This window comes from Canis lupus, chromosome 36 (assembly GCF_011100685.1).
Source record: "Canis lupus familiaris isolate Mischka breed German Shepherd chromosome 36, alternate assembly UU_Cfam_GSD_1.0, whole genome shotgun sequence".
Classification (NCBI taxonomy): Eukaryota; Metazoa; Chordata; class Mammalia; order Carnivora; family Canidae; genus Canis; species Canis lupus.
In genome coordinates this window covers 11,472,174-11,498,858 of record NC_049257.1, presented here as the reverse complement: position 1 = coordinate 11,498,858, position 26,685 = coordinate 11,472,174, and the positions used below count along the sequence as shown (strand labels likewise).

At 35.2% G+C, this 26,685-nt stretch overlaps 1 protein-coding gene across 6 annotated transcripts in view; it reads left to right on the top strand.

Moving 5' to 3' along the window:
* SCN1A (sodium voltage-gated channel alpha subunit 1) overlaps positions 1-26,685 on the top strand; it is a 140,114-nt gene that overhangs the window by 48,480 nt on the left and 64,949 nt on the right. For all 6 annotated transcript variants that reach the window (XM_038584708.1, XM_038584710.1, XM_038584709.1 and 3 more), the window contains 2 exons: positions 14,485-14,797; positions 25,782-25,900. In XM_038584708.1, the coding sequence (XP_038440636.1) occupies positions 14,534-14,797; positions 25,782-25,900 (383 nt within the window). In that variant the 5' untranslated portion in view covers positions 14,485-14,533. The remainder of the gene's footprint in view (positions 1-14,484; positions 14,798-25,781; positions 25,901-26,685) is intronic.

The window sequence follows — 26,685 nt, the reverse complement described above, 5'->3', positions numbered from 1 at the left end:
AGGGAGATTACCTTTGTCTTCAGGACATTTTGAACAGTGTAAGTGTCCAGCACCAGGTACTCATGCATCAGGGTGGTAAATTTGTGTGCCACACTCTCCTCTCCCCTGTTCCACCATATCTGTCTCTCATTCTTTCCCAGGTAGTTCTGTCCTTCATCTATCCAGTTGCCCCTGGGTCTGTGCTATATCTCTCCATGCATCAACTGTGCCCTCAGCAGTTTTGGTTTGTGATGAGGTGGTCTCATGTTAATTCCCTTGAACAGGAAGAGTAACTTCAAGTTGAATTTATGCTAAAAACAACCCTCCTGAGCAGAATTCCACACTCCAGAACATTTTCTGTATGACACCATTTAAACACCCTTCTGGCTACAGCAGCTCAAGGACTGCTCATGAACTATTTCACACCCTGAGTTGTTCAGGCAACACACATATAAGTGGAGGGGGAAAGCCATAAACACAAAACAAAAAACAAAAAGACCCTACGAGTTTTTAAGGATGCTAACACCTAGACATTCAGTGAAGGTCTTACCAACGTCTAATCCTGCATGCCATGAGACCTGAAAGGGTTTATATATTGGTTGAAAATATTGCACTATTTCCCTGAAATGGTTATCAAAGGAGATATTGGCAAAAAGGGAGAATGACAGTCCCTCCCCCAACATCTTGTGTTAAATGCTAGTGCTGACTTCTTTTTCCCTCAACAGGAATTGTACCAAGGAAGCCTGATTTTTTTCTCTCCCATTATTGTCCCACAGCAAAGGACAGATGCTGACTCTAGCACTATTTCCCTGGCTGCTACTTACAGCTACATAACTCCCACCTTCACCACACCATGGGCACAAATGACTTGCATTGCCTGAGAGAGCGCAGCAAGAATAATGGCATTCATTCTCTCTGTATCCTTGTGAGATTTATACTAAATTACTTTTAAACAGTGGTTTTTGAAAAATGTTGAATGAACTGATGACATTTCTAAACAGGGAGGAAGGGTGAGAAGTGTGAGGAAGATGAGCAACAGAAGTGAGATGAGCAGCTGAGGAAAAGGAAAGAAATGGAGCATCAAGGAGAGTTGGAAGAGAAAAGAAATGAGCAAGGGGCAAGGGAAGGGAAGCAGATGAACAGACCGGCCACTGCAGGTTTAAAACCTGCCCTGTATAAGCTGAGCTAAGGCAGTGCCCCCCTCATTCCTGGCTGCACAGGTATGGGAGGCTTTCAGTGCTTTCACCTCACACTCGGTGTCTCCAAATCTACAACCACAGACACAGCCCGATGAGACCTTTACTCTCTCTCTATCCTCCCAAACCTCTGTACTGGACCATTCACCCACCAACATAAGAGTATTTACTTTCAAACATAAAAGACTTTTTTGCTAAGAGATTTTAAGTAGAATAATTGATTTATCATTAAGGCTATTACTGTATTCTTAATACAAACTAATTAGAGTTAGAGGTGTGCCAGAAAGTATCCTTAAGTTATCCCGAGTAGGGTGATCAAGAAGAGATCTTGACTTGTACAAGGTTTATAATGTGGGCTAATCCACCATCCTACTTTTTATCTTTTAAGGGGGAAAAAACCATTCTAAAGATATTATGTTCTTCGTGACCAAACTACAGGCAGAAACTCATAAACAAAAGCAGGTCTGAATCTCATTCAAAAGTTGTGTTTGAGAGATACTATGTTTCTGTATCATTTGTTAAATCAGTTTAGCAATCTGGTCATGGATTAGTGGCTTTTCCTGACAGATTAGTTAGCTTTATTCTGTTAACTCAACCCCGAAGCTTCAGTAATTTACAAACTTGTTAGCGGTTCCTGGCTGGCTCTGGCAACTCTATCTATGGGTCTTCCTCTTCTAGGACCAAGGCTGAGGGAGCAGACTCTATTTGAGAAATGCCCTTCTCCAGAATGAGGGAAAAGAATAAGGCTGGGTGGAACCACAACATTTTGCCTGGTGAGCTTCTGTGTAGTTGAAGACTCTGTCTTTCCATCTTCCATTGGCCAAAGCAAATCACTTGGTCAAAGGGACAATGGGAATTATGTTCCCTGGAAGTATGTTCCACCTACCCGGAAGGGCTACAAGTCACAAGGCAGTTGGTGATGATGTATCATCTCCTTAGGGGAAGCAAACGATTGCACATCTCCCACAGTTGAATCCCACTGAAGCGCTCATTTCACCCCTTCAAGTTCATTGCACCTGCTGCAGTGGGCGATGTTCAACGTAAAGAGGAGTTTTTTTTGCAGGACCAAGACTCTCCCTGTCAAGGATCTCCCCTGCCAGCTGTCCCTTCTGAGATTTTAACACCTGCCTAAGGCACTGCCAACCCCTTCCCTGTCTAGAGACTCTGACTACTCACAGAGGCAGCTCTCTCCCCCATCTCCCTGCTCTGGGATTTCTAACCTCATGTCTGCAATGCGCGTAAGGGTTTTCCCAGAGGGAAGAAAGCATGAACTTCATGCAGCTTCTGTTTATTCCTCTACTAAAATTCATGAGGTAATAAAGACTTTAGCATTCCATTTGCTTGAAATGATAAAAAAAATGCATATAAGCAGAGCACACACAAATTTATATTTCAGTAAATGTTGCCACCCTGTAATGAGTTATCTAAAGGCTAAGTCTCTCAGTGAAAGTCTAGGATACAAATATACCAGCACTTCCTAACATCATTACAACCTTTTATTCAGGAATACACGAAGTGATATATCCTGTACTGGGTGGTAGTTGAGTGGTTTCTGGAATTCAGGGAACGAATTAATGGTATAGTTAAAGGCATGGAAATAGCAATTGCCCATAAGACTGAACCCAGTGAACTATTTTGCCTAATAGAATTTGCCACAGGACAAAGGAAAATAGGATTATAGGCAGGATGGAATCTATCAGAGCTAAATTTGAGTAGGAAAATTCTCTGTGAAGCAAAAATACAAGTGTTTGGGGTACAACAGTATATGTATGATCAAGCACATTTTGGGAACTGATTTGAATGAGTCAATGTATTTTTTTTCAATTCTTTAAATACTGTCTTAAACATATTGCCAAATTAGTATATATTCAAAGTTAATTCCAACTGATAGGATTGGGACATTAGGTCCTATTTTGCTTTTCTAACATTTAATTCAGTAATTATACAGTGAGGCAAAAATGCCTAATAATTGCACAATTTTATTAATTGAAAAAATAATACATTATATATTCCTCGATTCTAAACATCCCTAGAATATAGTGTTTTATTTTAGTTCAATATATATACTTTTAAATTCTACTCTTTGTGCTAATTTTGCATTAGCATCTGAAGTAAATACAGACCATCTATTTACCAGCGTAATAAATGATGTCGGTTTGACCAAAGTAGTTTATTGATATTGGATCGACCAGGGCAACAGTGGATTGAATGATTTGTGGAGCTCGTGGTTTATTATTCAAATGCCCTGAAAAATACTCTTGAAATACACAATGTGGATGTCAATGTATGTTAGATATATGACCTTATTTTAAATGTGATCTGCATACAGCATGAAAATTTAAGGATGGATTACAAATATTTTAAAGAATGTAAATTTTTTAAACATTCCATTTATTTATTCATAAGAGACAAAGAGAAGGAGGGAGGGAGGGAGGGAGAGAGAGAGAGAGAGAGAGAGAGAGAGGAAAAGACACAGGAAGAGGGAGAAGCAGGCTCCATGCAGGGAGCCTGATGAGGGACTTGATCCCAGGACCCCGAATTCAAGCCCTGAGCTGAAGTCAGATGCTCAACTGCTGAGCCACCCAGGTGTCCCAAGAATGTAAATGTTTTAAAGATGTGAATGAAATAGGCAATTTCATTTGTTAATCTCAATTATAATTGTAAAAATGCGTATTGTTAAAAACTCATGAGGACTTTTTAATACATGTACCAAACCAAATTATTCCTAGAAAAGAAATTTGTAAAACAGTATTTCCTAGGCTTGTGAAATTCTATGTAAAAAGCAGTTTCTTTCTTGGGTGTTAAAAAAAAGAGTTATGTGAGATCACAACTGTAAGAATAACATTTTACCTAGTTATTTTTATTATTATTGGCAGCAACATTCTTTTATAAAATAGGTGGCAGATACACCACAAAACCAACTGAAACACTTCATGAATTGTCATGCCCAGATGGTTTATGTGCTCAGAATAGTAATGGGACTGTACAGAAGCTGACAGTCATTTTGGCAGGAGTCCGTCTGGTTTCTCCTCAGTATGAAAATCAAATCACTTTAAAAACAGAATTGCAGATATATGAATTTTCCCAACCTCAAATTATATAGTATAAGGTGAACAAGATACATAAATGTCATATAATTATAACTTTGGTGTAAGGAAATCTTTGGAGAAATTGAAGTGGGGCAGATGAATTATAGAAAGTGATCTGCTCAGTAGACAACTAGAAATAGCCAGGTTTAGCAAAGCATTAAAAAGTTACTTAAGAGTGGAGGATGAGCTAGATGGATGATGGGGATTGAGGAGAGCATTTGTTATGATGAGCACTGGGTTTTGTATGTAAGTGATAAATCACTGAATTCTACTTTAAAACTAATATTGCGCTGTATGTTAACTAAAATTTAAATTAAAAAATAAATAAAATAAAATGAAAACCATTATTGAAGTAAAATATAAATTGACTGTGGAAATATAGTTCGTCAGGTTTTACACCTGCATGATATAGTGATATAGTTTCTAAATTTAAACATTACAATAACCATTTGCTTTGATGTCTCCTGTTTTTAAGATTTTCTAAGATAGTCTCCATTTCTGCCAAAATATTTTATTTACTAGATTTGTTTCGGGTGTCTCAGGAATATAATTCAAGTGAATATTAGTTTAAGGTGGCTACTAATATTATATTTGCATATACTTTACTGAAGTTTAAGATCATGTAAGTACTTGAAAATTATTTTGTACTATGAGAATGGACAGGCACTGGTTTGGGAGTCAGGGAATAAAAATTCTGATTCCAATTCTGCCATTATTAAGCTGTGTGACCCTGGACATATCACATATTTATTTTGGAAGTAGAAAGCACAAAAATTCTCAAAAAAGAAATATCAATTTTGCTTTGATTCAGTTTGTTTTCTATTAAGTGAGAGGGATGAATTAGATGATCCCTAACTCTTCTTTAAATGTTTGCTATTTCTTGATTTTATGGTGACTTCTCTTTGATTCTCTTAAAATACCTTACTTAACCTTTCAGAAGTTCAGAGGTTGAGGCAAACTAAGTCCTCTCTGCCTAAAAGCCTTTCTTGTAGTTTCCAGTGACTTGTTCCTCATCAGCATCAAAATACTATTATAGTAAGGATTACATATATTCTCGTATGTAAAGAGAAACTTAAAAGCTACACCTGAGAAAACATAAAGCTGTATGTTTGGTTCACTCATCAATTGGTCAATTGATTTCCCCCCCCCCCCCCGTAAATTTTTTCAGGGCCAGATAAAGCATAAAAATAGTAGTAATTAATTTAATAACTCATAACGGTAGCAGTAGAACCTTGGAGGAAAAGATGAGGATTGTCTCACCATGTTGGTGGCAGGAGGGGCAGGCAGGCAAGAGGGGGGATTGCTTTTAGGCTTTAAATACAACATGGAATTTAAGGACACCATGGAAGCAAAAATATCTCATCAGAAGTTAGCAGTTATGCTATTTCTTCACCTAAACCCACGATTAAATTAAAATGCAAAGTTGTGGGTATTAGTAGTCTCTTAAGGGGAACATTAAATAGCATCTGTCTTTCTCACTCACATTCAGAACCAAGAGAAAAATTAAACAGAGGACTAAGAAAGGAATAAAATTTCACCTTCATACTTCGTAGAAGTTTGTTTGGAGGATGTAGCTTTGTGTGAAAGACCCAAAAAGCCCGCAAATCAAATTCCAGAGTTAGGCAGACCTACACACCCAGGCCCAAGTTGTCATGGACAGAGGTGCTTTCGAAAAAGAAGTTACATAGTCCTTAACTTATAAAAGGCCAGACTTCTTCACAGACAAAGCATTTATAAGATTACCTTCATGCTTAAGGCTATTTGTATGAAATGCCGCAATGAAGATGAAATGCTTCAATTTGAGCTATTGTAGACATTTCCATTTGGATGGAAAAATTCAGATGCCCAAAGAAGTCTGAGTATGAGACCTCATGGGTAAAGGTTACTTTAAATGGAGTTTTTTTTTTTTACAAAGATGATCAAAACCATATTGTTCACCAGTCTAGGCCACCTCAGTGTAAAAATCTTTTGGCTGTGATACACAATTGCTCAAGTCCTGTATGTAATACATACTTAGTCTTCTATAGAAAAGAGAAATACAAAATGTCTAGACGCAAAAACTTCATCCAGTAATAGAATGTTTATTATAATAATTATGTAAGGAATTCAGGAAATCTTAGAAATGATACAGAATATTCTCATTACTAACTTTTGGATATTACAAAGCTCTCCAAGAATGTGTAATATTACTAAAATGTAATTCTAATGGCACTGATTTTGCTTCCCTTTTTTATATCAGTTTGATATCATCAGAATGTATCATTTATTATTTCTACATTCTGATAAATTTTCCCTTTTTATTAGTCTTTCATCCATATTAATTAATATTGGGCTATTACTTTATTTCTTTCCAGTCACAAATTCTATATTTTTTATGACCTTTTTTCCACAGCCTCTGCCTTCCATTTCTTTCCTTTCCTTTTTTTTTCTTATCTTCTATAGAACTTCATATCTGATTGTTTTTTACTATTGTTTTGCTTGTCTTCCTGAAGAACAATTCTTCTTCCATTTTTTCCCCAAAGATTTTATTTATTTATTTGTTTGTGTGTGAGAGAGAGAGCTCACCTGCATGCACACACAAGGGGGTTGAGGGTCAGAGGGAGAGGGAGAAACAGACTTCCCGCTGGGATCCTGACCTGAGCTGAAAACAGACACTTAACTGACTGAGCCACCTAGGTGCCCCTTCCATTTTTCTATTGTCCATTATACTACTTATTCCCAACATTTTAAAAAAGATTTTATTTATTTATTTTTTTGACACAGAGAGAGAATACAAGCAAGGGGAGCAACAGGCAGAGAGAGAGGGAGATGCAGGGCTCCATCCCTGAACCCTGCGATCATGATCCTACCCAAAAGTAGACACTTAACCGAGCCACCTAGCCACCCCAACATTTTTTGTCTTTTTCACATTTGCTTTCTGTTAACATATCTTTCCTGTTATTTTTTGTTCCTAATTATGGTTACTTATTTTTTTTAGTTCTCTTTTTTAATTTGATCTAAATATCCCTATTCTTCTTGAAAATATATATGTGTGTCTTTGAAGTTTTTTCACTGAGAAAGTGAACATGTCATCTTGCCTCTTTTACAAGTTAGCAAGGGCTCCTCTGTCAACCCAAAGACATATAAATGCTGTTTCTCTTGTAAAGAAAGAGGTGTAAGCCAAAACCATCGATTCTTTGAGGTTCCCTCTTCCATTATCAAATGAGCTATAGTCTCATAAACTTAGGACCATTTATTCAATTATACATTTTTGCACTGAAGAGTGAAGTTTCCTTTCAAGTATAAATGAAAATCTCATGATTCACTTTTATATTTTCTAGCAAAGTATGTACAAATTTCAAATATAATTTAGAACTTTTTTCTATAGTGTTACTGACAAAATATTTATATTGAATTGTATCTGATAGTTTCTAAATATTCCATAAATAAACTTATGGTATAAAAAAATAAATAAACTTATGGGATAGGTTATAATCTAAAAAAATTTTTTAAGATTTTATTTATTTATTCACGAGAGACACAAAGAGAGACAGGCAGAGACACAGGCAGAGAGAGAAGCAGGTTCCCTGTGGGGAGCCTGATATGGGACTTGATCCCAGGACTCTGGGATCACACCCTGAGCCAAAGGCAGATACTCAACCACTGAGCCACCCAGGCATCCCAATTAAAATTTTTTTATTCATATAATTAATATAAGGTTTATTTTTAAGTAGATATTTGAATATAAGGTCTACTAGAGTTGCAAAAAGCCTTACATTAATCTCAGTGTGATGTCACTATAATATCCATGAAATTGCTCATATATAAATGTAATTCTAGTATCTGAACTAATTTATAGTTATTTGTAATACAGTTAAAATGATCATATTTGTCAATGTAAAATTCTTTTCTTCTGTCTTCCCGGTTGTTTACTTCTCCAGTTGAAACTCACAGCCAATAATCAGGAAGATTTGCCTGGAGGACTTTTCTCAAATGGACTATTTCTGAAAAATAGGAAGACTTTTAGTAACTTTCTGTTCATTTACACAACTTCATGGGCAATGATCTCCAACATAGGGCAGCAATTGGTCACAATGATTATATATATTTATAATATACCTACATACAAGATCTAAACATATACATAATAAGGAATTTCCAAAAGAAAGCAGTGAAATGAAAAGGATAAAACCAAATGGGATGGGCAAAGACATACCAGATAGCAAACAAGAAGAAAGTAGGAGTTATATTATTATTTTGTGAAGGTTATACTTAATTTATTAACTTAGGAAAACTTCATATCTTTATTATATTGTATTTCCATCCAAGAAAAGGATATGTCTTTCCATTTATAATGTTTTAGATTTATTCAAAGATTGAAAAAATTTCTTACATTGTATTTATGAACTATTCACTAATTGTAACTTCCCCTTTTAAATAGACTATTTTTTAGGTTCACATAAAACTGAGCAAGAAGTTCAAGGTTCCCCTATATGCCCAGCCCCCATTTAAGTACAGTTCAATACCACAGTATCATTTTGTTATAATTGGTGAATCTACATCGACACATTATTATCACCCCAAGTACAAAGTTTAGATTATTGTTCACTTGATGTTGAACATCCTATGGGTTTGGACAAATATATGGTTACTTGTATCTACCATTATGGTACCATTCAGAAAAGTTTCACTGCCGTAAAAATTCTCTGTGCTTTGCATATTCATTGTTTTTTCTCCACTAACCCCCCGCAACCACTGATCTTTTTACTGTCTCCATAATTTTCCTTTTCCAGAATGTCATATAATTGGAATCATACAGTATATAGCTTTTTCGGATCGACTCTTCCACTTACTATTATGCATTTAAGTTTCCTCCATGTCATTTTGTGGCTGGATAGCTCATTTATTTTTAGTGCTAAATAGTATTCCATTGTCAGGATATACCACCTTTTATTGATCCATTTACATTTTCAGGACATCTTGATTGCTTCTACATTTTGGCAATTTTTATTAATAAAGCTGCTATAAACATTTGTGTGCAGGGTTTTGTGTAGACATAGGATTTCAAACCATTTGGGTAAATACCAAGGAGAGCAATTGCTGGATTGTATGCTAAAAGTACGTTTCATTTTAAAAAGTTGCCAAACTATCTTCCAAAGTGGCTGTACCTTTTAGCTGTCCAGATGGCAGTGGATGAGAGTTCCTGTTACTCCACAGTCCTGTCAGCATTTTGTGTTATCAATGTTTTAGTATCAGTATTTGGCCATTCTGATATGTGGGTAGTGATTTCTCTTTGCTTTAATATGCATTTTTCTGATGACATATGATATGGAGCATCTTTTCATATGCTTTTGTTCCATCTGTGTATCTTCTTTGGCGAGGTATCCATTAAAGTCTTTGATAATTTTTTTCAGTCAAGTTGATTGTTTTCTTATTTAGACTTTTAAGAGTTCTTTGTGTGTATTTTTTTCTTTTGAACTAAAATAAAATGTGTTTACATTTTTTCTGGGGCAGTTCAATTAAAAAGAAGTTCTAAACACATCTGGGAAGTGTCAAAGCTGGAGAATCTATGAAATATGTTACCCCTTAGTTGCAGCCTGATTGTAGCAACAGGAAGAACATCAAACATGGGAACCCTTCAATTTTGAAATGTTGCTAAATCTTCTGGTGCTTCAGAAATGATTGCCCTTGCCCTAAAAAATTTAAAATCATCTCTGCCATTATATGGGAGTGTCTTTGAATATTTGGATAGCAGTCCTTTATCAGCTTTATCTTCTGCAACTATTTTCCGCCAGTCTGAGACTTGTCCTGTCATTCTCTTGAAATTGTAGTCAACAGAGCAGTTTTTATTTTAATGAAATCCAGCTTATCAATTATTTTTTCTCATGGATCATGCTTGTTGTTTTTTTATCTAAAAAGGCATTCCCAAACCAAAGGTCGTCTAAATTTCCTTCTATGTTCTCTTCTAGGAGTCATAGTTTTGCATTTTATGTTTAACTCTGTGATCCATTTAGAGTTACTTTCTGTGGGGAGTGTAAGGTCTGTGTCTGGATTCATATTTTTGCATGTTGATGTCCAATTCTAGCCAGCACCATCCATTGGAAAAGACCATCTTTGCTACATAACGTTGCCTTTGCTCCTTTGTCAAAGATCCCTTGACTTAATTTATATGGGCTTATTTTGGAATCTCTATTCTGTTCTGTTGACCTGTTTGTCAATACTGTCACCAATACCACACTACTTGGTCTCTGTAGCTTTATAGTAAGCCTTGAAGTCAAGTCATTCATCCAAGTTTTTCTTCTTCAGTATTGTGTTGGCTATTCTGGGTCTTTTGCTTCTTTATATAAACTTGAGAATCAAGTTGCCAGTATCCACAAAATAATTTGCTGGAATTTTGATTGAGATTGCATTGATCAATGGATCAGTTGACCACCGGAGATCAAGTTGAGAAAAACTGACATCTTGAAATTATTGAGTTTTCTTATCCATGAGCAGGGAATATCTCCATTATTTAGCTCATTTTTATTTCTCTTATTAGTTTTGTAGTTTTCCTCATATACACCTTGTACACATAACCTGTCAGGTTCATGCCTAAAAATTGCATTTTCAGGGTATGCTAATGTAAATGGTTTGTGTTTTTAATTTCAAATTTCCCACTTGTTCATTGATGATGTATAGGAAAGCAATTTACTTTTGTACATTGATCTTGTATCCTGCAACCTTGCTGTACCTGCTTATTAGTTCCAGGAGGTTGGTAGGTAGGTTGGTCGGTTTTTAATTAATTCTTTTGGGTTTTCTACATGGAAAATTTGTTATGTGTGTTATGTGCAAAGAAAGACACTTTTATTTCTTCCTTCTTAATCTGTATATCTTTTATTTCCTATTTTTGTCTTATTGCAGTAGTTAAGACTTCCAGCACAGTGTGAAAAGGAGTGGTGAGAAGGGCTATCCTTGTTTTGTTTCTAATCATAGTGAGAAAGCTTCTAGTTTCTTCTATTGTATTTTTAGGTGCATAACGTTCCTGTAAAGAAAATCCTTTGAGTTTTTTTCTCTTTTAAACCCGGATACTTAATTCTCTCACTACTTCTAGGAGTTTTCCAGATGTTTCTGTTAAGTTTTCTAGGTATACAATTACAGAATATGCAAATAAGTACAATTCTACTTCCTTGTCCTTATTATTATTATAAGTACAATTATTTCTCACTTCTAATTCGATTGGCTTGTACTTTCAGAAAATTATTAAATAATAGTGTTGATTTTTTTCTTGACTTTAATGAAAATACCTCTAGAATTACTTCATAAGATTCGCTACTGACTTTGGGGTTCATACAAATGAATAGATATATGTATAGTTAGCTTATGTAGTAGTCAATGTTCATTGGAATAACTAAGGAAAAAAAGAATCTACCTTATTCCATATAGACAACAAATTCCAAATAGATTAAAGAGTTAAATGTATAAAATTAAAGCATAAAAATGCTAGAAATGCAAGAAGAAAATATGATCTCTCATATATCACTCCACTCCCCCAGGGACATGGTTGCTTTCCTCAGCATGACACAAAATCTGGGAGTCAAAGAAGAGCTACAGTTAAATCATCATGTTAACATTCAAAAATATTTTTAAAAGTGTCTTAACCTATAGCACAAAAACACCACAAACTCAGAAAAAATATACCCTTTTAAAAGGCCCAAAATTAAATTGTTGATGCCATATCTAAAAAAATTGATATAGATTAGCAAGGAAAAAATGGAAACATGGACTGTTATTTAAATAGGAAGACAAATAAATAAATAAATAAATAAATAAGCCACAGAAAAGAAAATTTTAAAACTCTTAACCATATAGAAAAAAGTTCAGCTTTTCTGCACTATGCAAATTAAAACTATAATATGATCCCATTTTTGTCCCAATCAGATTAGAAATATTGAATATATAATAACATATTATGTGGTGAAGATATAGATGAACAGGCACAGCATTATATTGCTGTCAGGAAAACCAATACTTCATAGCAAGTAATTTTGCAATAATATTAAAATTAACTATTCACCTTTTACACAGCCAAGTCCATTTTTAGAAACTGATACCATAAATATGTCCACATATATGTGAAAGTATGTGGATGAAATATATTTGTTGCATCTTTATTTATAAAAGCAAAAGTTTGGAAACAACCTGAATACTCATAGCTGGACAATTGGTGCAATAAATTATAGTACATACAAACAATGGTTTGAAAACCATGTAGCCGATGAAAAAGTTGAATCTATAAAAATTGATAAGGAATGAACTCTAATATATTTTAAGTGAAAAATTAAGAGTTTGTATACTAAGATACTGTGTGTATGTGTTTTTAAATAGAAAATGTGTGAGTATGCACACGCTCATGTGCTTAGTGTTTACCTGTTACATACCTGGAAAAATATATGGAAACCCATAACATTGGTTACCTCTGGGAACAGAACTGAGTGCTGAAGAACAGGTGGCAGGGAGGGTTTACACTGTAAAGTAAAAACATCCGTGTCATAATACTTCCTTTATGAGAAAACGCACCATAGTTGTTATCCCTAAACTTTTATTTCCAAATAAATAACTGCCAGGGTTTCCTGATGCCTTATGGGTCAGATAGAGTTTTGGGGTAAAATATCCCTTTTCCATTCATTTAAATTTACTGATTTAATTTTTCTATTCTTGTAGGCTGATGGAAAGTAGATTGTATGAAAGTTAGTTCACTTACTAGACAGAGGGTACAGATTTAGACTTGAACATCCCACTTGTTTCTGGCCATCCACTGAAAAATACGGTCATAAACCTGCCAGCGGTGGGAACATCCTTCAGTGAAATTTGAGGTCCCTCTAGGACTCTTCACAAAACAGTTATGGCTGCAGTTTTATTATTGCAGTTTACATACACCAAAGCTGCAATTAACTGCATCATAGCTTGTTGACCTTAATGAGTTAACACAGTTTCCAAATAAAACTCATGGCTGAGCAGGAGACTCGGCTCTGGGAAGTCTTGGCTCCATAGTATCTGTGAAATTTGAGCTCATATTAAATATACCTTAAAACTATGCATCTGGGATTTGGCTCCTGGCATCAGGTCAGATCTGACTCTGCTGTATGGAGTTGAGAGTTTTGCCTCAGGTCCTTGTAATATGTTTAGCACTATAGGACTATAGACTCAGCAAGAATAGCATTATTGCTTGGGTGAAGAAAAACACTTCCGTTCTTGTTGAGCTTATGGCACCCTGGCTTCTTTCCGATTATTTTTTCCCAAAATAGAAGAATTCTGCTGTCTTTTCCCATCTGAAGCCCAATCTAGGAATTTCTTTCCAGCCTACTCTTTTTCTCATTCCTAGTCACATGAATGGCATTTGTCCAACACTGAAACATCTCTGTGTGCATTCAAGTAAGCCAACCCTGCCATGGCTAATGATGTGAGCAGGTCACAGATCCAGTTGTCTCAATCTCAGATTAGCTCAAGACTCAGGTCTGCAACTCCATCAGTACTGATTATTTGATTGGTTATTAAGGCTGGCTGCAGCAAACTGTTTTGATCCGCTTGGCCAGGAGCCACTTGTCAGGACCTAAGGGTTGGATTTTTATATCCTCTCAGAGTCAACTCCCTTTCCACTTGATCCTGTTGATAAGCTATCCATTGCCTCTATGGGGATCCATCCTCATGTGGGTGGCTTACAGAGTGAACAGCCCATTAGAGACACGATGGTATTTAGCCTAATGTGCTTTAATTAAGGCTATAGTTGAATTGCTTTCTTAAGTCATGGCACAGTTCCTGTATTGGCAAAGCAAAAGAATGAATAAACATGGGACACTTAACAAAACCTGAGATAGAAAACATATCTGTTAAGCCCAAGCCAGTGAAGCAAAAAGTAGAATGGTGGTTGCCAGGGGAGGGGGAATAGAGAGTTGACATTCAAAGGGTATAAAGCTTTAGTTATGCAAGATGAATAAGTACTAGACATCTGCTGTACATCTTTGTGCTGGTAGCTGATGATACTGTCATGCACACTTTGATGATACTGTCATGCACACTTAAACATTTATTAAAAGGGTAGACCTGGTGTTAAATGGTCTTACTACCAAAAAATTTAACAATTGCATTTCATTTAATTGGAAACAAAAATCCAATCCTCTAGTTTATATTTCATGACTAGAGTTTATAGGTATTAAAATCTTCTCTTAATCTCCTTAGAATATCTGCATCCTTCTTTTTTTTAGGACTTTCATATGCAGAGTAAATGGTAATTAAAATGTGCAGGATGACAAGATGGAGCAAACAGTGCTTGTACCACCAGGACCTGACAGCTTCAACTTCTTCACCAGAGAATCTCTTGCGGCTATTGAAAGACGCATTGCAGAAGAAAAGGCTAAGAATCCCAAACCAGACAAGAAAGATGATGACGAAAATGGCCCAAAGCCAAATAGTGACTTGGAAGCTGGAAAGAACCTTCCTTTTATTTATGGAGACATCCCTCCAGAGATGGTGTCAGAGCCGCTGGAGGACCTGGACCCATACTATATCAATAAAAAAGTGAGTGTTTTTTATCAGGCATATTTTACTGCTAATTGCCTTCTGCCTACCTTGGACTATTATAGTACCAACACATGCCAAATTAGCAGAAAGTCCTTCTGTTTAAAAAATAAAACACATTTGTATGTGTTTTATGTAAATGTGTTTTATGTATATGCATGCATGAGAAATAAATTGATATCCTAACAGATGGAGCTGTCCCAAATGCACCATAATGGATACCTAAAAATAAATATATGTTGTAGGCAGGCAGCTAATTTAACAAATTAAAAAGTTCTCCCCAGAGATTGTATTAACTATACAATTTGATGTGGCTTCTGCACTTGAAAATCCTGAAAGTATCACAATGATAAAGACTTCGAAAATGTCAATATTAATTTCTCATGGAACAAAATTTGATGCCACAAAGGGTTTCAATTTCTATATAATGTTATATATAATAAATCAATTTTCTGCAGAAATTTTTTTCTGCTTGGAAAAGAACATTCCTATACAAACTATAGTTTTAAAAGTTATTCAGAGCAAATTATAATGTACTTTTTCTTTCCATTTGGATCCATGTATCTTTGGGAAGTATCATGTTTAACAGTAACATTCATTAAAACTCAGTATATCAATCAACTGAATTATGAAACAAATAACTGAATTGCTGTATGACAAATGTTAAATCAAAATTTAAATAGTGAAAGCTATTCAACCATTTTCTCAATACTATTAATACATAAAAATTTACTTAAAATATTTTTATTTCAAAAAATTATTCAATTTCTTGATGGAAGTATATTGATATTGGTAAGAATTAACAAAAACATAGTATTCTGAAGAACTTATAAAATAATATTTAAATGCCTGCATTTTCTGTATCCATGCTTGAAATGAATACCTTATATTAAGCACCCAGTCTTTCATAATAACCATGATTTCACCAAACCAAGAAGGAAAAGCAAAAAAGTATCATATTGATATTACATTAAATTTATGACTAGTTAACTTCCAACATTTTATTATCTTTTTCACCTTTGAACTCTTGGTAGAAGGGTGGGGCAAAAAGATTGTAACTAAGCAAATAAATTTATTTAGTTGGACATGAGCCTTAAAATACCCCCAAAACTTTTAGGGACCTTCTTGGTTGCTGGCACAGTTCTGTATCAAGTTAGTCCTTATTAGATGTATAAGTTTGGTGATTTTAATATGTGGATTTGAGACAGTTTCACAAATTGCTTCTTATTGACTACTGTAGTTTCAGAGGTAAAAATCTCACTATGCTCAGATTTTTTTTTTTAATTTTTAGGGATATAACCAATTTCAGTACTTACTTTCCCTTTTTAAAAACTGGTTTGCCTGTTATACAGTATAGAAAGAGTTTTTAAAGTCACTTTCTATAGATTTTATTATCTTTTATTTAACTTTGCTTTTTAACATAGTACTGTTAAATCTTAGCAGGTAAAAGTTTATCCACTTTATAACTACCATTTAAATTATAAATTGCACATTATGGTTAAGTTAATCCTTTGAAAATTAATTTAATATAATATCCGGAAAGCTAAAACCCAAATTAAGCAAATGATGAAGGGCTTATTTGCATAAGGAAAGTAACAATGCAGAGAATTCAATTATACATTTTAACTTATTTAAAATTGCTTCATTATTAAAGGAATCTGATGTGTTTCTAGGCAGAAATTCATTCACACCATAGAATTTGTTCCTTTATTTTTTCAGCCACTGGACAGCCTATCTAAAAGTGCTATTATCATGGAATAGTGAGCTCAATCCTCAGCAGGACTTTTGCTGCCCCCCAATATCCATGCCCCACCTTTCTGGTAGGAATCATAATCTAAAAATAATTAAAGCTACCCAGAGACTACCCCTTTATCAACAGGGCTGAAATCTAGCCTCACAGCTCATACTCCATGTCCTTATTTATAAAACAGTAAGTGATTATTTTGAGAAAGACCAAACTAATACATGTTGACAAGGGCAATTCTTTATGTGAAAACCAGATTATCCAATCAATCTTTGCTTTAAATTAAAGAGTTTTCTTTCCTTTTTAAAAAATATTTTATTTATTTATTCATGAGAGACACACAGAAAGAGATAGAGACATAGTCAGAGGGAGAAGTAGGCTCCCTGTGGGGAGCCTGATGTAGGACTTGATCCCAGGACCCCAGGATCACAACTGGAGCGGAAGGCAGATGGTCAACCACTGAGCCACCCAGGTGCCCCAATTTGAGAGTTTTCAAACTGATACAAGTTGTGTTGAAGGAGTATCCCCCCAAAAGAACACCCCTTGATTGGCTTATAACATATGATATGTAACAAAGGATACAAAGGCAGATAGAAAAGAAAATTATGCAAATCTTTTCAAATAGTTAAAAGAAAAGTTGTTAAAACTGAGGATAAAAGACCAACTCTGAAGGAATGACTAGCCAGCCAGATTCTTGTGCTGAAGTAACCCTTAAAACTTTGTTAGGCTCACATTCAGACTTGCCTCTAACCCTCATCTATCTTTATCTTCAAATGCACATTGTGTGAGGAAGGAAAAACATTTTGGCATTTTGGAACAAATCACATTGTCCAAGCAGGACAACCCGATAAAAGAAATATTGTTATCAGGAAGTTTTCCCCAAGGTAAGGCACATGCATTGGCTTACCACTGAGCTGACATCAATCAAGCAAGTCTTCTAATGTAAGCCATCCAACAACAATGCAAATGAAGCACTGTAATCCTTAGAAACTAACCCTGCATGCTTAGGGCACATGACTAAGCTATGTGTTTAAAATTTCCTTCTTTTGCATTTTCATGGGAAGACGTTCTACGGTTGCCATTACACTGTTTTCTAGTCTTAAATTTTCTCTCCATAATTGGATTATCTCAATATTGAGGAATAGCCTTAAATTCTAAGTTAGTTTGCTCTGATTAAAGTTGGAATGCTTAGAAAATTAATAGCCTTTTTAAAATAATGACTATTTCTTTTGATATTTGATAACCAGTTTTATTTTCTGACTTGGATATCTGAGATCATCAAGGCAATCTTCATTAAAATGGTGGATTACACACACATGGGAATCCTAGCATAGACAAAGCGTCTAATGGTGGAAATGTCCCTGGAGAAAATGCTTCTTAGGATGAAATTTCCCACTATCCCTGATATTGGGGTTGTGGATTTTATTGCCCGAGTGAGTTGGAATATGCAAATATCAGGAGACCAGTGACTTACTTCCCAAAGGTTTAACTCAAGTACGATAATTCATGTGCCATTTATAGCTCTACACAAAGTCTCTAGTTTCTTATTAATGTATAGAATAAACAAAGCAAGCCACTATAAAAATGGTTGCAGAATCTGTGCTTTATGTTATAAAGTACAGTGGTATCCATATAGGAAATTTATATGTAAGGAATAGAAACACACAAACCACACTAAAGCCCTCTGTGATCTTCTAAAAAGACAATGTCAGTGAGCTTTTGGAAATGTCATTGCTGATGGTGTATTTTCAGATGGCATATGCCCACATATTTTTATCTTCTTTGCCCTAGTTTAAAATGTGCAAGTTATATAATGTTCAAGAGTTCTACTAAAGTTGTTAAAGTAGTTTAATCCATGGTGGTCAGTAATATGGTAGTAACAACTGAAGAGATCGTAGCAACCATCTCATGAACATTCCTGATGCATGGAAGCATTTCTAGACCCTCAGAAGTTTTAAGCCTTCAGCAGTCCACGATAAGAACTAAAAAATAAAATAACAGTGCTATCAGAATATAGTCACAGAATTTTCCCTATCATGTTAGCTCTGGTCCAGTGGTCTTCAAAACACAATTCCAGGTTGGGTTCCTTTTGTTTGTTGATTTGTATTAGCTATGTGGCAAGGCACATTAGCTTGTGAACACTTTTTAAGCTTTTTTTCCCTTATTTTTTTCCACATTTATTTTCATAGTTTGGCTTAATTTTGTACCATTTGGCTATACATTCAAATTCTTCACCTACTCTTTATTACAGAAAACTTCTTTCTTCTCATGTTCTTCTTAAAATTACAGATGACTCATTAGTACCATGGAAGAAAATATCCTTTGTGACAGTGTCCTAGAAATAGAATGAAGTATTTTAGATCTGTAGTGAAAATGGATGTTTGTTAATTATGGAATATAGAAATGTATCCATTTAAAAATGTATTCTTTCTTTGATTGTCTCATGGGCCATTTATGAACAACTTATTCTCCCTTTTTATCAACTCTTCTAAAAAAAGATGCATACTGCCTCTTTATTGGAGCTGCTTGAAGAGTCATATATGAATTTGTGATTCAAATTCATGCCTGGTCTGTTACTGCTGCAGGAATTTAAAATGGCTATATTGAGTAGAGAGAGCTGTTTGCTTTGTTTTTAATTAAGGGGTTTTTCTTGCAAAAAGAATTTAACAGAAAATAAGAAAAGTAGATGGTAAACAAAAGCTTATGATCCCATAAATTATATTATGAACAGTCGCCAATTTATAACTTTTTTTTTGGCATATCATTAGCTCCTCTAGAGCTAGCAGTCCCCCAGGCTCTCCCTTATACCTACAGCACTATAGTTGACTTCCAAATCTTTCTCCACCTCATCCATTATTTCTTCCTTATGCCCCTATCTTCATCACTTCCCCATCTCTGGCTCAGAAACAGCCCCAAATGAAGGTGGTGGTAGTAAAATCAAGGTTAGCATTTATTAAGCACCTGCTATGTTAGGAAGAAACCCTTTGATTCAGACAAAAATCCAACAGAAACAAGTTCTTGAAAACAAACAAGCTAAATAATTAATAAATAAATATATGTGTGAGGTGAATCTCATTTTACTATCAAAGGATCTAGCAGCTAAAAGAACAACAACAGGACGCAGTCATTTTCCATTTGAGCTCTACTTTCTCCTGTGCTGGCTATATTCACAGACTGGCTCTTCCCACAAGATGGCAGAAATGGCTACTGGCAGCATCACGCTAACATCCTACAGCCCAGTAACCCCAAGAAAAAGCTCATGTTTTCTCCAAAAGCTCTAGCAGAAGTCCTAGAATTTGTTCTAATCAGTTCCCTTGACTTCCTCTGAATTAATTTCTGTAGCCTTGGGTATGTGATGGTCTCCTTGCCCAGATTAGTGCCACACGTTGACCTATGTTGCCAAGGGATGGTTCAGCTCCACCCAAGCCACATGGGCAGACAATGGAGCAGAGGTGTTCTCTAAAATGAAGACATGGAGTCAGCTGAAGGAAGTATGCCAGGCAGGGAAAAATTATAACTGTACTCAGTACACTACATGTCAGAATATTTACAGTTTTTATTTAATCCTCATGTCCTTCCAAGATAACTCTTGTCTTTATTCTAAAATAATGAAACTGAGGTGAAGTAATTTGCCTAAGATCACAAAGCTATTAAGTAATGGATACTAGATTTAAAACAGATCTGTCAGTTTCTATGGCCCATTGCCATGCTACTTTGGGTTTGTAGTCTTTGCACTGATAATGCCAGTGGAACAGAAAAGCCAATAATAGAATTTAAATAAGCCTATTGCTGCTTTTCCTGCCCCTCTACTCACACCACCTTGTAAGCTGTACCCTTTACCTCCTAGATGGGCAATATTTCCCAAGCCTGCCTTATTGCTTCCTTATTTCTGCTCAATCAGGAGCATGCCCTGTCTTTGTAAAAACTAAAATCTTTAAGACTCAGTAGACTTGGATCAACTTCTAAAATCATTAGATAAGGGCAGCCCAGGTGGCTCAGCGGTTTAGCGCTGCCTTCAGCCCAGAGTGTGATCCTGGAGACCCAGGATGGAGTCCCATGTTGGGCTCCCTACATGGAGCCTGCTTCTCCCTCTGCCTGTGTCTCTGCCTCTCTTTCTCTCTGTGTGTCTCATGAATAAATAAATAAAATCTTTTAAAAAATAGATAATTACATTTCCCATCAGATTGTTACAGGGTGATAAACATTTTTTCTTCAAAGAGGACCAATTCAGGAAACTTAAATTATGTGCCTCTGCAAAGAAATGCATTTAATTTGGGTCTGCAAGGTAGAAAGGAGAGGAGAGAAAAGTTTTCCAGAGAAAGGGAACAGCCTATAAGTGGACATGCAATAGAGCTGGACTGTAATAAGTAGGAAGAAAAGAAGATGTGGTTGGGGAGGTGGCCCAGGGCTAGGTAAGGGTGCTTTGAAGTGCATACTGAAGAATTCGAAGTTTAAGGGCAAAATGAATTCTCAGTAAGATTTGAGTACAGGAGTGACATGGTCCACTTTATATTTTTAAGGATCAAGTTGGGAGTGTTTATGGAAGCTTAGTCTAGATTTTTGTCAATGAAAACAGAGAATGATAGATGGGATCTAAATATATTTTGGAGGTGCGCAAGAATCAGACAAGAGCTGATTTATGACATTGTTTTCTGAATATGAAATTTGGGAGGAAACGTTGAGCAGCAAAGTTCCAATGTGAAAATTGATCCTGCTTTCAAATATGCAAGTTTTGGTATGTGTACGTATTTGAGAACCAGACAAACACACACTTTTCACCTTTAAAGTCTTGTATTTTTGTGGCCACTTTAGAATTCATTAAGGGCGTTCACATCTTCCCTATTCAGATGTAAGAATCAACAGGGAATAATTTGCTCAAAGTTCTGACACAGCAAGTCTGCAATAAAACTGGGCCACTAAGTAGTCCTCTCCAGTCAGTGAAAACTTGAGCATATAATAATGTACCACACCCACGATATAGGCTGAAGATACAGACTGGGACATATTTGACCCTCAGATTTTACTCGCACCTGCAGTTAGAGTTTCTCTTCTCTGAGGTGGAGGCAGAGGCAGAGGCAGAGGCAGAGGCAGCTATAACTCTGGCTGATAGACCCCAGCTGGGCCTCCCGTGGGAGGGCACTGGCCCCACCCCCACTATTACACCCAGCTAAAGCCTAGGGACCAGCAACTTTACAGACTCTTCCTTGGATACAAATTCTTCTCTTTTGGATGAGCTTAAAACAGTTTTTGTTTTTGTTTTTTTTAACTGACTGTGAGGTATTGAGCCCACACATACATTTGCTTTGAATCATGCACTATTGTTTATTTTGAATTAGTTTCCAAGATCTATAAATTGAGAGATTACACACACACAGACACACATATAATCATGCATATTTCGGATTTCTCTTATAATATCAGATCTGGCATTACTGGTTTGCATACCAAAAATTGATAAGGACCTCCTACCATCTAGCCTCTGTGGGCATTTTGGCTTGTGATCCCTGGATTAAAGATTACATGTGTAATTAGGTAAAGGCCAGATACTAAAGCTTGGGTGGGCCACAGGCAGGCAAGTGCTACAGGTTGTTCTTTAGACTGCTTATCCCAAGCCTAAAGGGAAAAAATAGAATAAGACTAGGAGAGAAAAAAAATTTTAAATAAGACATGTTCCCTTCAGTTAGGTGGTAAACATGTGAGAATGCTTTCCATTCCCCCAGTGAGCCAGAAAAAGAGGAAAATCTTGGCCTGAATCCACAGGTTATCGCAAAATAGAGTAAGACCATTTAGAATGCCCAGGGGGGAAAAAGTATTAGACGCTGTGGAGTTGGCAGGGATGAGGAATGTTCCCAGAGATAAGCACCAAGAGGAATCTCTTGACTTTCTATGAAGTTCTTTACACCCAAAACTTCTGAAATATCTCTCCTCCTGCCACATGGCTCCCATTCTATCCCTCTCTTCTAGAATCTCTTCCCAAACCAGCAGTTTAGAACTGGGAAAAGGTTGACTCCTCTTCTGATGGAAGACTGAGCCAGGGAATTTCCCTAGGTCACATGCCAGGGCAACATCAGGGGAAAGGTTTACCTTACAGCCCAACTTGGAATTCTTTTGCCATTTGCAGAGTCACATTTTCTTTTACATGGTAATAAAGTTTACCATTAATATAGAATTCCTTTTCATTGAGCATTACATAGGCTCAATTTGGAGTGGCATGTAACTATATATATGTATATGTGTATATGTATATATATATATATGTATATATTCTTTCAATAGGAAAATATATTCAATGTTTCAAAGAATTGATTTCCAAATATATCTTTGGAGCATAGTGTATGTACAAGTTGAAAATCGCTTGTTTTAAATTTTGAGGCTGAAGCATAAATTTCATCAACCCGTATTCTATATTTTCTGTTGTTTATGACCATTGCTAACCTTCCTCTATTACTTTTGTCAGTGCATTTACCTTCAAAGCAGGCAAATGCAGTAAATTTAATTTTGGTAATTTTTTTAGATAAATACAAAATCGGGGCTTGCATTGAAACGCTTCATTGTAAGGAATATGGCCCCTAGATTGAAGAAAAAGTTAAGATTTCTTTAGAAGTGGACATCTTTAGAAAATGAGACTGGAAAACTATGGCTTGTTAGATTTAATGTCCACCTTGGGAAGAAAATTATTAAAAAATAGCTTTCTAAAAACTCCGAGACAAAAATCACTTGATGCTAACAAGCACAGATTCATAAATAGCAGTTTCTACCAAACTTTCATAACATAATTGTTTCCTTATTGACCATGCAGCTAGGTCAAGAGGAAGAATTTTAATGCTTGTGTACAACATAATCATTGACAATTTGGGCAATTTTAAATATTGCTCATTAAGAAACACAGGTTCACAGCCCCGCTATTGAAGAATCACCTGAGTATTTTATGAAAAATACACAATACTAGGCATCAGAATCTCTACTGAATTGGAATCCTAACAACTTTATGAGCTAAGAATGTGTATTCCCATTTTTCAAAAGAGACAAATGAGTCACATGAAAATGAAGTAACTTGTCTAGGATCTCACCGCTAGAAGGCTACATTTGAGCCAGACATCTGACTCCAGAGTCTGCACTCTTAATAACTACATTAGTTAAAACAAATCCTACTTATATTTTCCTAACGTTGCTCTCCAGATTGTCAGACTGTTGAGTAGCAGGGGTGTTTGCCTGTTTTTCTTGGTTTGCCTTTAAAATCAGAATTGATTTTTACCTGGCTGAAGAGAGTCTGAACTAGCAGTACAATGCATGGTTTACCTCTTGACCTGTGTTGCCAAATGCAATAGACATTAGCCAAGTGTGGCTAAAGTACTTTAAATGTGGTGAGTCCAGACTTTGAAGACTTAGAATTGGTATGAAAAAAAAAAAAAGTAAAATCTCTCAATAATTTTTAATATTGATTTCATGAAATGATAATATAATGGATATATTAGGCTAAAGAAACTATTAAAATTAATTTCATTTGCTTCTTTACTTTTTAAAACTATGACTCAGAATATTTAAAATCACATATGGTCTCAGATTTGTAATTCTCATAATATTTCTATTGGACAGCTCTGATCTAGGTAAACATTCCCTTATCCTTCTAAGTTTTCTTCCATTAGCTGATATAGTTGAACATTTACTAGTATACAGACTTCTTGGGGTCATGTCTATCTTTGTTTTCCCTATAAACCATAGCACAGAGATTTGCACATATTGTGCTACATAGTTAATATACATCTTTTGCATTGATATTTAATTCAATTAATATTTGAACCTAAACTAGTTCCATGATACTTTCCATGTGTTTGACATGATCATACATATTAGCAGCTTATCATATAGGGACTCAATAAATGTTACTTGAATTTAATAACTACATATGAAGAGGTGACAAATCTGACCACCATCTAATGTATGAAGAGTTACACTCATACAAATGTATCCTTAAAGTGATATTTCATATATAGAATCTCATTTCTGATTCAGTGAAAATGCTATTTTGAAATTTGTTCTGAGGCACATAATTATTCATATAATTATTTAATTATGTTGAAATGAATCCATGAGTTTTCTGCACCCTTGGGCTGTGAAGAGAAGTCTATTTCAAGCTCAATGCTATTTATCAGCCTTTCTCCTCAACCATCAATTTTGAACTTCTTCATTGGTATTGAAGTAACTTTGTACAGTAAACATTATCCTGAGGAGTTGTGGTAATGAAATTTTTATTGAACTAATCAGATTTAAAAGACGCTAAGGTACTTCATTATATAATAAACCATCCAACACATTCTTTTAAAAAGCCAATATTAAAGTATACATTTAGAATTGGTTAAGACGGTAAATTTTGTTATGTGATTATTAGTAAATGCTTTAAGAAACACAGAATCAGAATCTTCTGTTATATGAAATTTATGTCATTGTATGTTGCTACTTTATTTTTTTGGCTGCACACTGCTAATTGCTCTGAAATATATCTAATTTTTAGAATGTGATTCCATTTACATTAATGGAACCTAGGTTTTTGGGGGGCTTTGGGGTTTTCCTCTGTGCTAAAAAATCACTACATGAGATGAGCATTCAACTGGGATTAGAATTCAATGTGTCAGCTAACTCAGAAATCCCAATACAGAATTTAGCACTCCTGGTCAACAGATACTCTCCAGGGAGCTTGGCTTCCAAAAATCAATTATTGGATTATGTCCATCTAACTCAAGAGTGGTTTTGATGGTGGCTGTTTTTATTTCCTATTACCCGTAGAGTGATGATATTTATTTTAAAGAATAAGTGGTTAAAAAATAATTTCAAAAAAAAAAGAATTAGTTCTATTGAATGATTTTGCATTCTAAGGGACTAATTTTCAAGATGTTTGAATTGGGAAAGCTTGGAATCACTATCAAAGGAATGTAGTGTCTTAAGAGTTTTAGAATGAAATGAAATACATACCAATTTAAGACTTTCATTTAACTCAGATGCTTAAAATATTAAGAAAATAAATACATTCTCTTGGCCAAATACCTTATGTATGATAAAATTGCAGGTAAGTACCAGGTAAAAGGTAAGTGACACCATTGGATGTCCAGTGACAGTTTGGCTGCATGGTGCACAGTAAGAATTGCAATATTGGAATGATTCATTATGACAAATAACAGAAGTAGGCAAAAAAGTTATATGGTTTATACTTTTATACTTCTATGTTGTGTTCCTATCTTACAGACTTTTATAGTATTGAATAAAGGGAAGGCCATCTTCCGGTTCAGTGCCACCTCTGCCCTGTACATTTTAACTCCCTTCAATCCTCTTAGGAAAATAGCTATTAAGATTTTGGTACATTCATATCCTTTTCAAGTGATCGATACTAACTATTTGTGGGTGATCTATAAGTGTTTTGTAGCTAAATATAAAGTTTGCTTGGGAAATGTCCATATTCTATGGCATTTATCAATATATCTTTCAAACATATATTATATGTCACTCTTCAACATTTGGTATATATCTTCCTAAAAATACTTGTATGTATTGAGTCTTAGAAAACTAGTGAAAGGTGGCCATATTTATCCTTACCATCTTTGTACAAAGTTTGTGACTATCTGGAACTTGCAGTGAATAATGATATAATAACAGAGAAATCTATTTCCAGAGCCAAGTGTAGACTTATTTATTATATAAAGCATTTTAATGGACCTTAGTATAAACCTTTAAGTATATTTTCTGTGGGAGAATGTCAAGGGGCATTGGCCAATACTTAGTGAATTCTTGAACTTTTCTAATGAAATACCTGAGGAAATACTGGAATATTGGCTGAATTTCAAATTTAAGTCATTGAATTATGGCTGTGTCATGTAAAACTGATTGCTTAGTAAAGACTCTGGAAATTAATGAAAGAAGCTGAGATTATATTTCTGAATAGTCTTTAGGGATTTGACTTTGCAATTTTCATTGCTGTTAAAAACGGACTCTAAATTCATCTATTCATATTCATTGGCAGGAATACTTTATTTCTGGTTATGTCTCATTTGATAGCTTTGGTGATAAACACATACTATCTGATTTTTTTAAAAGATTCTAAAACTAAAAAGGCCATTCTATTTTTAACCTGCTAGCAAGAGAATCCTTAGAG